The 13,493-nt window shown below is 34.0% G+C and overlaps 1 protein-coding gene across 3 annotated transcripts; it reads left to right on the forward strand.

Moving 5' to 3' along the window:
• The first annotated feature begins 6,725 nt into the window (after positions 1–6,725).
• LOC127127016 (uncharacterized) lies at positions 6,726–12,188 on the forward strand. 3 transcript variants are annotated; one of them, XM_051056094.1, is made up of 7 exons: positions 6,726–6,913; positions 7,988–8,307; positions 8,539–9,369; positions 9,778–9,827; positions 9,941–10,254; positions 10,407–10,564; positions 10,738–12,188. In XM_051056094.1, the coding sequence occupies exons 2-7, from the start codon at positions 8,119–8,121 to the stop codon at positions 12,001–12,003; spliced, it is 2,808 nt and encodes a 935-aa protein (XP_050912051.1). In that variant the 5' UTR covers positions 6,726–6,913; positions 7,988–8,118; the 3' UTR covers positions 12,004–12,188. The 3 variants fall into 3 exon arrangements, with proteins under 3 accessions (XP_050912051.1, XP_050912053.1, XP_050912052.1); XM_051056096.1 differs by having other exon boundaries at positions 8,539–9,360; XM_051056095.1 differs by having other exon boundaries at positions 6,728–6,890.
• The last annotated feature ends 1,305 nt before the right edge of the window (positions 12,189–13,493 follow it).

A 13,493-nucleotide genomic window follows, 5' to 3' on the forward strand; every position in this document is an offset into this window, starting at 1 on the left:
AGACCAACCCACTGATGAGACTTAGAGGCCCAATTCCGACCAATTTAATTTTCGGTTTTCTCGGATTCAGGTTAGATCGGTTCGGTTTACTTTAGCGGTTAATTTCGGGTTTTAACTTACTGGACTTTATTGGGTGAGTTTGAAAATTGAAATTAACTATTTTTTCATATTTTTATTATATTTTCTCCCGGTTTTAATGGTCCAGTTGTAAAAAATTTGTAATTGAAACTTAAATGTCTGCTATGAATAAGTTTTTTTATTAAGAAAAAAATTATTTGACCCATTTAATTTTGTGATTGAGATAAATTTAATTTAGTTTTTAGCATTAAAATTTCAAAATTAAAATCATTAATATTGGCATCTGAATCAAATATAGAGATTTTCAACAAGCTATCACTTTTAACATTCCAACAACTTCTTCTCCAAAGATTTCCCATTGACTTACTTCAATATACTCCAAGGAATCTGGTATTTTAAATATGAGCAATAATTCTCAAAGCAACAAATAATTGAAATGATATACAATTACAAAATCACTTAATAACTACAAACTCAGTTATTAAATTCATTAATGCAAGATAAACAAATAATCCAAAGTTATAGTTAAAAAGTATAGATGCAGATCCAACTTCATTTTCTAGAATAAACAATAAGAAAGGTATAGGATGTTAGAAACACTTTAACAAATATGAGTTCATTCCAGTAAACTCCACCAAACTAATAAGTGGGAGTTAAAAATACTATACAAACAATATTTAAGTAAAACACTCCCAAACTAATAAAACTCTTCCTACTAACTTCTGGAATATATGAAAAACTTTAATAAAAAAGATTGTGTGGCTAAAAGATTTACTTAAAAGAAAGTGAAAAAAAGATTTTTAAATTTTGTTAAATTATGCGGCTAAAATCTCATCTTTATTACAAAATCATTAACTTCAATATTTCAGATTCAAAAATAAAAAGTTGAGTAAAATATTGACTTTGATTAAAATTGGGTATTAGGTATGATAATCATTTAAAGACCAATTTTCCCTAACAACCTCTTCATCTTTAAATAACTTTTTGAAATATGCTTCATGTTCACAAAATAAAATTAACAGATTAAGATAACAAAATAAAACAAATAATGATTTACAAGAGATAGAGAAGAAGAAGCCAACTGAGTATTGATTTACCTTGCTTAGACCTTGCTTAGTTTCATCATGAGATAAAAGACAAGAAAAACGAATTTGGAATGGTAAAGCGGCTAGGGTTTATTCATTATATGTGTTGGCTGAACTTAATGGGTATATTTATTGGGCTTCTAAAACTACTGAGTTCAACCCATTATGAAAAATATTAAAAGATAATTATATTCCGGTCGGATTCGGTTTTTGTTGGATTGAATTTGTCCAACCGAACCGAACCGCCACTATCCAGTAAAAACCGAATGAATCACCCGCTGGACCCGAAATTCGAATTTAACCCGACCGAAATGCATTCGGTTTGCATGGGCTGGGTGGGTAGGGTCGGTTGGTGAAATTTTGTCCACCCCTACTCTTTATAGATAATATATTACATTGAATCTAGTTTTTAAAAAATTGCACATGTAAAAAATGTTAGATGATAAAATTCCTCTCTTACATTGTATTATCGTTAAAACTAAATTAAAAAGTATTATTTTGCAAATCATTATTGGTATAACAATAGTTTCATAATACCCTTCTTAGTTTCTTTCTTTCTTTGAGATGAAAGATTTCTTATGAGTATGCTTAGTTCCAATGTCTTTCTTAGATCAAGTTAGGGTTATAGAATAACACCATAATTCGAATCCTCATTAAACAAGTCATCAAAACCAACATATATAAACCAAAATTCATATATTCTTCACTATTATCAAAATACACATCACCATAAATGATCATTGTTAACTTCGTCTATTTCAGATATAGATTCATTAGACCCACCAACGACTTTTGCTTTACTATTCTTCCATACATTTATACCACACACAACCTTATTTCTCGATAAACTATTTAGGTCTAGTTTACTTGTTGTAGGTTTCACATATAACTCAAATCGACACTTGTTATCTTAAGTAAACATATATATTATTGCAACACCTTTGTCATCCTCAAATGGCTTAATATCCTTTTATATATTTTCATCAATACACATCCACCATAAGTTAGTAAAAGCAAGATTGAAATTAGGGTGCTTTTCCTTCACAATGTCTATTACCTCAAAATAAGACCACATATCACTGACTAGTCCTTTATAAGCAAAACCATCACCCGTTTCATATCTTAAACACCACAATAAATAACAGATTTTTTTAAAATTTGTATAGTAACAATGTAAGTACTCATATTAAATAAAATACATATTCAATACAACAGTGTAAATACACATATTTAATACAATACAATACCTACAAAATCAAACTACAACTTATACATACATAATACACACAAAATACAAACATTATTTATAAATCATACACACAGTATACTCAAAGTATCAATACACTATAGAACAAAACATATTAAACCCCTTATATGATGCAAACAATAAATTGTATCATACTCAACATGTCATTAGCTTAACAGACAATAAATCAAACACTACTCCATAAAAAACCATTAAGAGAATACAAATGGTTGACCTATCTACTAAACACACTTCTAAGTTCTACGCCTTAAATTGAACTCGAATTTACATTTTAGAGTTTTTATTTTTTATTTTTTATTTTTATCAAAATTTCTCTCATTCAAATCATATAAACTTTTTAATTTTATATGGATTTAATTGAAATACACTGACAGTGTAAAAAGATTTTACACCGTCAATTAATCTTATACGTTGGATATTAAAATAAGTTTGACTTTTATTTTAAAAATCTATAAAGTAATGCAAACGGGTGATGGTGATGAATCGACAGTGTAAATCTTTTTACACTGACAGTGCATAGTAATTAATCTCATTTTATATTTGAAATTTCAATTCATCCAACTACACATGTTATCTATATCTTACATCATTCACCATATCATTAAATTTACCCTGATGACATTATCACGTCATAGTTTGTTATTGAAGACCAAAATTTAAGTGGAAAACTTTTGTGGGAGAAAAAGTCGGTGGACAATTTAAGAAATAATAAAGATAAAATTTGAGATATTTAGGGAAACTATTTATTTATTTAAACAAAAAAAAACATGTGAACAATTATAAAGTTTTAAAAGAACAAGACAAATTTAATATATTGAAGTGAATTTAAGGGGATTTCTTATTCCACTTTATAGGATGGAAAAACACCTTATGCAAAACTCAAAAATTCCTATTAGATTCAGTAGATGCATCTTTGAACGCACAATTGTCTTAAGTCAAAATATTAAAACTGATCCAGAGATGCAAAGATGCATCTCCGAAATACTTTAAAACCCACCTCATGCATCCGACTGAGTCACACCAACATATTTTATAAACACAAATCCAGAGATGCATATCCGAAATATTTCAAAACACACCACATGTGTCCCTCTTTGAAATGCCCATTTTAAACATTTATTGATCCGAAGATGCATCTCCGTTTAGGGTTTACGGAGATTAATCTTTCTAACCAGTCAAAGTAGTGCAAGTTAAGTTAGTTTTATGGTTACTCAAATGAAAATAATGATTTATAAATGTTAAGGCCCCTGTAATGTGATGAACATTAAACAATACAACGAATATGCAAAAAATGACATATATAAATTTGGAGTCAAAATAAGTCATCATGACATACATAATAAAGTCGAAATATACAATGAAGTCGAAATAAGTAAAAATAAAATGCAACAAAACATAAATCCAAATTACAAATACTATCAACTATTGTGTATGACGAACTCGAGCTCCTCGGTCTCCTCTCCCCCCGTGCTCCGAGCTATCTCTGGTACATCAGTGCCTCTCGTGCCTCTGTCATAATGGAATATAGGATCTCTATAACCTTAGAACCATCAGGAAAGATACCTCTATCAATCATTCCTGCACAATCTCCATAATACAACGACATCTAGGTAATACGTCATGAGCATAATCTAACCTAATATGCTTCTCCTCTAGTATCTCTTGATGAGTTGGCCTTAGTGGATCTCATAGAGCATCCTGCATCATATATGGATGTGACACCCTGAAGAACCACCTGATATACCCGTCTACATAGCTCAAGTCGCTCTCAACTATGATACTTCGTGCCTCCTCCGATACCAGATGACTAAGATAATCATCAAACATGACATCCATATATCTACGTGTCATAACAAGATGAACATGGACAACAAAGTGTTTGGGAATAGTTTGGGTGTAGCCAAACTTCCACATGATGCACTTAGGCAGATGAGGAAATGTCAGAAGTGAACCACAAGCCAACAATCCAGAGTATAAAACTATATCGTCAAATGGCTGTGTCTCACGGTGATCGACATAGGTATTAAAATGCATATCCTCTACTACTAAGCAGTCAAGATACACTCGAAACAATTATGTCTCCTTGTTCCTTATGAGCGGGTAAAATGTATAAGCACACAACATATCCTTAGTATAGGTCAGTACACACGACGAACCAGAGATGCGTGGGAAGTGCTGGAGGATCCAAGTCTAAGAAGTGTTGGAACATACATATCATTAGTAAGGGCATTGCAAAAATGGAATGAAAATGACACACAAACACTAAAAGACTAATAAATATTACTGTCAAAAGTTAACACTGTCTGTCACTTGCTTCGTCTTCAACCTACAACCCTTAGATAACTTAGAGTACAAGTAGACCAAACAAGCGGCCCCCTAATTATACTCATGGATTCACTCAAAGTCTTCGAAGTATCGTAGGTAGATGACATCCACATAAGTGGCACTCTTTTCCATAAAAATGGAAGTGTCAATCAAATATAACAGGTATGCTCTCATATCATACACTCTATGTTGCACCACCTACACTGCTTTAACTAGCTCATCTGTATATACCTTTTTCAAGAATCGAAACCTAGCATGAGTCCTTTAAGGTGGCTTCAAACTTCCTCAAGGCAGTGTCTGTGTCAACTCCTAAATAGTCTACCACCAACTCAAGTGCCTCATTTTTTTTTAAATTCTCCCATGATCTAAAATCTCCCCCCTAATTGAAAGATGCAACAAACACGACACATTGTCGAGTATGATAGACATCTCACAAGTGGTAGATGAAATAATGAGGTCTGAGTATGCCATCTCTCTACAATTACGTTAAGCATCATGTGGTTCACCGTAACATAATCGGTCTTGCATAAGTCTTTCATCCTAGATAGTTGTAAAGTAGCCTACAACCACTCGCTAGTAGGCTGATGCAAGCGAGTAATCTTTAGCCCATGGTTAATAAATTTCAGCGGATCACGATCCTACAAAAAATAAATCATCATCAAAAACTTGTAATATAATAATGAACTTAATTTAAAAATAATGAATCCAACTAATTTTACCTCTCTGTCCTAGATATGTCTGACAATATGGTCCAAGTAAAGAGGCAAGAATGACAACTCGAATGAGCCTTCTCCAAATACCTTTGCTGCCTCATCAGTTTGAGGTTCCTTCGGTGCCTGGGGTGACATTGGTGCCTTTAATGACTGAGGTACCTCCGGTGACTCGGGTACTTCTGCTGCCTGAATAGGTGAAACATGTCGCCTATAGGAAGATGGAGGTAGTGACATTTCACTAGTTGAGACCCGTCTTCTACGGGAAGAAGAAGGTGAAGATATATGAGCCTCAGAAGTTAACACCTCCACATCAACATGGCTAGAGGGAATAAGAGCCTACGAAACCTGAATCTTTTCCCTCCAGGAAGATGCATGTTGTACAAACTTGTCGTGCCTCAATTTTTCGTCTCTATCAGTCATAATGTCTGTAAATAAACCAGACAAGTGTCACATAATTACTACAAGCAACCATACAAGCAAGAAAAAAAATGAAGGCTGATAAAATACGAAGATGTATCTTCAATTCCTAGGAATCCAAACATTGAAATAACGAGATGCATATCCGAATTCTCCTACAACTTTCATTTTCGTCAATGGCGATAATGCAAACCACCAAGACCCCAAAAATAATGCATTGATCATTACTTTTAACTATGAAACACATTTCTCATAATGTATCAACTATCAAACATGCATAAACTATGTATTTCAACACCTCATCACTTTCTACAAATTTATACAAGAACTCAAAAAAGCTTACAATAATTAAAAACTTACAAGAAATGAGTAATCTTTGAAGTTGATGTAGTTGAATGAGCTCTTTGATATAATTGGTGTTGATTGAAGAAGCTTTGATGTTGCTTGATTGATTTTGAGAGAGTTTAGAAAAAAATATTTCTTAAGTGATGAAGAAGGGTTATGGCGCGTTATGTACAAGTAGTGTCCAAAAATGCATCTCCGTAATATTTACGAAGATGCATCTCCGTAGTATTTTCACATTAAGTCAGACTTCTATTGACTTAAGGTGCGTTCGAAGATACATCTCCGAATTCTGATAACATTTTTGTATTTTCACGTGGTACTCTAGTAATACTAAAAATTTCCGAATTTAATGTGGGTTTCAAGACAAGGCCCATATAAGCTCAAAGATAAGGCCATGTGGGTCTATATGGTTGTTGAAATGGGCTTAAGCCTTGATGGGCCTACCGTACAACATCTGAGGCAGTGACGTGTACATTATTATTAGACTGAAAACGCAACCAAAAAGAAACGTTTCTGTCACTGAGTGTAGCACCTGTTCTTCTTGCCTTGTTCTTATTCCTATTCAGTGCAATTTGCAAAGAAGAAAAGTAGAAAACAACACCTAAATACACTGGACAAGAACGTTTCTTGCTCCTCAGTAGACAATAATTTTCATCTATGGTGTGTTTCTTCTTTCATTTTCTGTAAGTTCTTGCTCTTTTTTTTTACCACTCTTTTAATTTAATTTTTCGGCTTTCACTGTTTTCGTTTTTGTTTTGCTAACTGCATGAGTTTGAAGTTTGGAAACTTGTTAGGTGATGTAGGAAATGCTTGAACTGTGAATGAAAACTAATGATTCTTTTGTTGAAATGGACCCATTGTTTTGTTAGGTTTATCTGCAAGGAAGATACTTTTTTTATTCTTTTGTTTGAAGTAAAAACAAATTTTGGGGTTTGTGTCTGAGATGTTTCTTGCTTCAATTTATGAGTAAAGTTTGTTTCTTTTTTTTGTTTTTCTTGTTATGCTTGTTTTTTTTTCCCACTTTTTTTCCTCTCACAAATCATTGCTGTTTCAAATGGAGCATTTTCTTGCTTGTGCTTTGAGCTGATTTTGTGATGATTAGGTTAGTATGGTTCGTTTTGCTTATGGTTTAGGGTTAATATGGTCATGAAATTGCAACTTAGAAGTTTATCCGGCAAGGAATTTCCGCCTCTATATGGAATTGTATGTTAAAGAATCTCATGTGTTCCCTTAATGGTTCGATTGTGGTTGCAAAAGGAAAAAGATCTGAGAAAATCACTGATTTATAGAGTTTGTGGATGTTGTACCTTATTCAGAGACTTGAAATTAGATATTACTAGATTGAATGTAACTTTTTATTTTGGTAGCAATGATGTTCCATTGAATGCCTAGCTAGTCATTCCATTTTTGCTTATGTATATGTTAGAAAGAAAATCTGCTGTTACTGAAACTGTTTTAAGATTTTAATACCATCACAATATGCTCATGTAAAGTTAAGTGGAGATTTGAATATCGATATTTCAAATGCGTCTTGTGAAATTTGTTTACTCTTCTTGCACATGTTCTTTGATCATGCCATTTAAAATCTTCACGAACTTTTTAACTAACTTACAAGTTAATTAGGAAAGCAATACAAGAAAGGACTTCAATTTGGCTTTTTAGACTAAATATGTATGCTATCTGAATTCTAAAATCTTATGAACCATTTTTTCTTCTATCACTCTTAATGTCTAGTGTTCTTGTGTTTTTATCCACAGGCCCAGGGTAATTGACACCGATGCACTTTGTGACTTATTTATGTTTGGCTCTGCATTCCCCTCTTAATCTTTCAATATTGTTTGAAGTGTCGTCAAATAGTGAAGGAGTTTTTTTTTCTAGATAAGTATAAATGTTTGGCAACAAGGTACTTCTAACCTACAAAAGAAAACGGAGATCTCAAAGTGGCAGTTTCATCCATGGAAATCGTTGCCAAAATTCAGTTTGTGAAGATTCCCATGATTGTTCTTCAGCTAAACGCGTTAAACACAACAAGCTAACTGATGAGAATACATCAGAAAAACATGAAGAAAAGTCGATGGTGAGATTCTAATGCAATTTTTTACAAAATACTATATGTAGGTTCATTGATGTACATTAGAAGTGACAGGTATATTATTACTTCTATGACTTTCGAAGCTTTGACTATTATTATAAAATAGTTTTTTTCTTTCTATTTTCTAGATTGGAGTAATTGCCTGTTACATAAAAAGCTCTTGTGAATATAATCTTATGAAGCATTTACTCATTTGTCTGTTTGTGAATTTAATAGGATACAAGTGATGGAAAAAAGCTGTGCTTTGGAAGCATCAAACAGCCAAATGAGTCATCAACACTTCCGGTTCAAAAGTCAGGTGACCTGGAAGCAGGGCAGCTTGGAAATCATGATGAAACAGAGAGGGTAGTTACTATGAAGGAATCATCTTCAACGAGTCATCCATGTGAGGATAACTCGAAGAAGGATGTTGATGAATTACCCCTAATAATGAAGCCTTCACAGAATGATTGCGACACACAGAAAAATTCTTCGGGAGGTGAAAACTCTGGCATTGAATGTGACGATGGTTCTAATAAAAACAATATTCCACCCTCAGTTGAATTGAATGCTAGGAATGATTTCAATGTAATCAACTCAGAAGCATCAATTACAAGAGAAATCAGTGCGGCATGTGGTGATGAATCTCTTGTTTTGAATAAGTCAACAGATAGATTTACTGCGTCACCCTCCAAAGATAATTTCGGGAATCAATCTGAACATAAGGTAACAAAGACCAACTTAAACAGACCATTAATAACCTATCAATGTTACAAAAGAAAAAAGTGTATGAATGGAACTGATAAGAAAAGCAATTCATTGCACGAGAAGGAAAACATTCCAGTTCTAGCCAAGTGGAGCATGCTTGGAAATGCTAATCCCTCTTCTAGCGACGGATCATCTTGTGACGAGTGTCCCGTAAACAATGTACCTGACCTTAATCAAACTCAGACACAAGATGATACATCTTCTAGAAGCTGTTCTAGGATTTTTCCAACAGACCTTAATCTATCGGCAGAGCTTTCTGAAAGAGGGGAGCTTCATCAGACTCGAGAAAAGGTATGGCTGGTAATAAATGCATCAACACATGATTTAATTTCTTTCCTATTATGTTGGATTTAAATTTACAAAAATATATTCTCCACTCTAAAATAGGGGTTCAGCTCCTTTACTTACCAATGCTCGAGCAAGTGTAAATTTTTGAACATGGAGTTTGGCCGTAGAGAACCTCATGAAAAAAGTGTTGACTTTTGTTGTAACATTATCTATGGATTTTTTATTTCTGTATGGTTGTTTGTGTATAAAATAGATTGAAGTACTTATGCAGTGCTACTGCTAATCTCAATCGTGAAATATGATCAGATTCAAAGTCAAGAAGAAAGTGATTCTATGACAAAGTTCTAATTTACTTGTCCATTAACAATTAATTGATCATAGACCTCGTGTGAATCTCACAAATTTTTTATTTTATGACAGGTGAGAAATGCTGACACTCCATGTACTAGTGGAGTTGTTTCTGAAACCTGGTATATTTTCATCAAAGTCAATAAATTAAGTTTTGTACATATTATAAATCTATAAAAATCAAAGTAGTTGGTAAGTGATAATAGTCGCATTTGAATGTATTCGTTCTTAACAGTATGGCACACGTGGGAGAGCAACTGCATCATGGAGAAGACATAGTGAAAACCAACTCTCACATGGCTGGAACAGAAGTTCCAAGCCAGAGTTCTCTGGTGCACAAGGAAGTCCTCCATCTTGATAAGGATTGCCAAGGAATCTCTATCATTATTGATTCTAGAGATCTCTGTCCTGGTTCTGCAACTGCTGACCAAGAACTTGAGGAGTTCCAACCCTCTGTGAAAGAAGCTATTCAAAATGTTATGTGCAATGACATGAAGAAAAGTGGAGGGCACCAACCTCAGAGTAGTGACCTGCCCCCTAATTTTGCAGGTATTATTGGTCATTTAAGCTTTGACGTGCAAATGATAAATCCCATGCGTTGTTATGAAGTTGTGAATGATGATAAATATTTTTCTTGAAAGCTTTTACACTCATTTTTGCATTTCTTCAAAGAGTTCTTATAACATTTTCATGTGTTACAGAAGAGCACACTGTTGAATTGAACCTTGGTGCTGACAAGGATTCCCTTCACTTGGGGACGAAAACACTTGTAGCCAAATCTGACTCTACAAGCAGTAGATCTGCCATTGTCGAAAATCAAGTAACTCAGCTGGAATTTTTAAGCTCTAGCAATACAAAGGTACAAAATGACGCTTTTACATTTGACTTGAATGGTGGTAGTTTCCATATTTTAGAAAGATCAACTTGATAATACATTTTTTCCCTAGTTGAAAATATGTTTACCAAGACTTCCTAAATTGGATTTGTTTCCTATTATTGATATGCTGTTCTCCGTCTCTCTTTAATAACCAGCTGAGTTCAGAAGGAAAGACTATTGATGATGTCTGTTCAAGTATTACTCAATCTCAATCAGGTGGTTGCATGATGTTGGATGAAAGAACGAATGTTCAACAAACTAAAACTAATCAACTAAAGCACATGCCAATCGTTTCTCTTTCTTTGGGTTTGTCTCTACCCACTGAGCTTGAAACTGGAGGTTGTGATTCCTCTAACTGTTTGCCTACATTGCCTCTTTTTAATTTAACCGCTGGAACTAGAGATATTGTCCAAGATGGATTATGTCACTCTTCAACAAACCGGAAACCATTGCTTCTCAGGCACAAGGCAGTGCTTGACAACATCGTAAGCAAAACAAGAGCCTTAAATGAAAGAGGCAACTTTCAAGAAAATCTCAAGCCACGCGGTATAATGTGGTCTGAAGAGGAATTGGATTTTCTCTGGATTGGTGTGAGGAGGCACGGCAGGGGCAATTGGGATGCTATGCTTAGGGATCCAAGATTGCGGTTTTCACCATTTAGGAAACCATGGGACCTTGCTGAGAGGTGGGAGGAGGAACAATCAAAACTTCTGAAAGACATCAGTGTTCCAAACTTCATGCATCCAAATGCAGAGAGGGCGGCGGCAGAAGCAGCATTGCAAGGAAACTTTTACTTCATAGATCCCAAATCAGGTCCTTGGAGACAAAATCCAATAGAGGAAACTAATCTATCACGTGAAGATGTATTTTCTTATAAGGAAAGCAACCACTTGAATAAATCTCTTGCATATTCATTTCTAAGTAACCCCGCAGCACGCGGTCCTGCGCCAATGATTCATTCCAGAAGAACTTCTTACAACAGCAACATAGATAAGTATGAACTGGGATTTTTCAATTCTCCAGGAAGCTTGAGTATTTCCAAGGAAAATTCTTATTCGGATGATTACCCATTTAATTGTTCAAATGCAAAGAATAATTTGCCACGCTGGCTTAGAGAAGCAATCAATACTCCTCCAATGTCCAGAGAGCCAAATCCGTCTGCAGATCATTGCTTTGATGCTGGTGGTAGTAAGTCATGCTTTCTGCCTCAAAGTCAGTCGAGTGCTTTGAAGACAAATGATGTACACATATCAAATGCTTCTCACTCGTCGACCTACTCAAGAAGAAAATACGGGATGCTGAAAATGAACAAGTCTCTGGAACATCATGCAAGAAAACAAGATGACTTGATTGTTATTGATAGCGACACGTCTTCTGAAGAGACTGTATCTGACGATCACCGTGCCAGCATGAAGATTTGAAATAATGTATTCTCTGTTAGATAATCCTTGGTCAAAACATGTAGTGAGCTGTAGAAAATATTCCTTGGTTTCTAGATTACCAATTTTTAAACGTATGACCTGTTGTGACTTTATGCTAATGAATGTTGATTTTACATGTAACTCAATCTTTAAGGACTACTGTTATCTATATGTCCTTTTTTTCACCACTTAATGTCATCTACATGTCCTTTTTACCACTTAATATATGATGTTACAAATATTTAGTGACTATTGTTTGTCCATCTATTGTATCAAAAAGTTCTTTGAAATGACCTCCAAATCACCTTTAGACCTTTGATCTTGTGTTCTCTCCTTACTCCTTCAAGTCTTAAATTTGAGTTTTGACATAGAGGATATGGAGTATTTGTTTCTCCATGATTCATGGTCAATGAGCATTAATGTAAATTGGTAAATTCTCCTATTTTATTTGATTTCTTTTGTCAAATTAGTTTTAATTTTTTTTTAAATGTTTTTCATAAGGGATTATTTAGTATAATGTTTTAGTTTAACTTAAAAATAATTATGTTTTGTTTAAGAATAAAGAGGGATTCATATGATAAGAATTTGCACATATATTTGTTACTTAATTGTGCAAAGTGTTATCACCTTTTAAATTTTATTATTTGTAATTTGATGTTTTTATTTGTAATTAAGGTTGGAATGCACACATATTTAAGAGCTAGCGAAATGTGTTCAAGTTTGTGTATATCGTTTATCCCTTTTTATTTGTGAAATGGTTTCCACAAAGAGGATACTTACTAAGGTGTTTCAAAGGAACTCTCAACTATGGTACTTTGTTTCCTACAACAAATGAAAGGAAAGAATGCAAACTAGTGGGATACACCGACTCGAATTGGCGTGGTGATGCTGAGGATAGGAAATCCGTAACTGGATATGTGTTTATGCTAGGTAGTGCACCAGTTGCTTGAAATTCAAGAAAGAAACCAGTAGTAGCCTTGTCATCACGTGAGGATGAGTACATAATTGTCTCCCTTTGTGCATGTCAAGCAACGTGGATGGTAAACCTGATCAAGGAGATTTCAGGAGAAGACTATGGAGCAATGATCATGAAGACCGACAACATGTCTGTTATCAACCTGACCAAGAATTCGATAGCACACGGAAGAAGCAAATACATCGAGATGATATTCCATTATCTTCAAGAGCAAGTAGCAAATGAAAAGTTGAACTTTGAACATTGCAAAACTAAGAATCATATTGCATACATCATGACAATGGTTGTGCAGGTCGAATTGTTCAAGAGACTGAAAACTATGATGAGTGTATATAGCTTAGACACAATGAATTAAGCAGTGTGTTAAATATGTAATTCTTTAGGTTAAGCATTCGACATAGTTGAACTAGGTAGCTATCAAAGGAGTTAATTTCGATAGAGTTAAAGACTTAGCATTCATTTTGGTATTAGTTACTTTGGAAATTATTTGGTGTGCAAATAATCTCTTCTATAA

The sequence above is a fragment of the Lathyrus oleraceus genome, chromosome 3 (assembly GCF_024323335.1).
Source record: "Lathyrus oleraceus cultivar Zhongwan6 chromosome 3, CAAS_Psat_ZW6_1.0, whole genome shotgun sequence".
Lineage (NCBI taxonomy): Eukaryota > Viridiplantae > Streptophyta > Magnoliopsida > Fabales > Fabaceae > Lathyrus > Lathyrus oleraceus.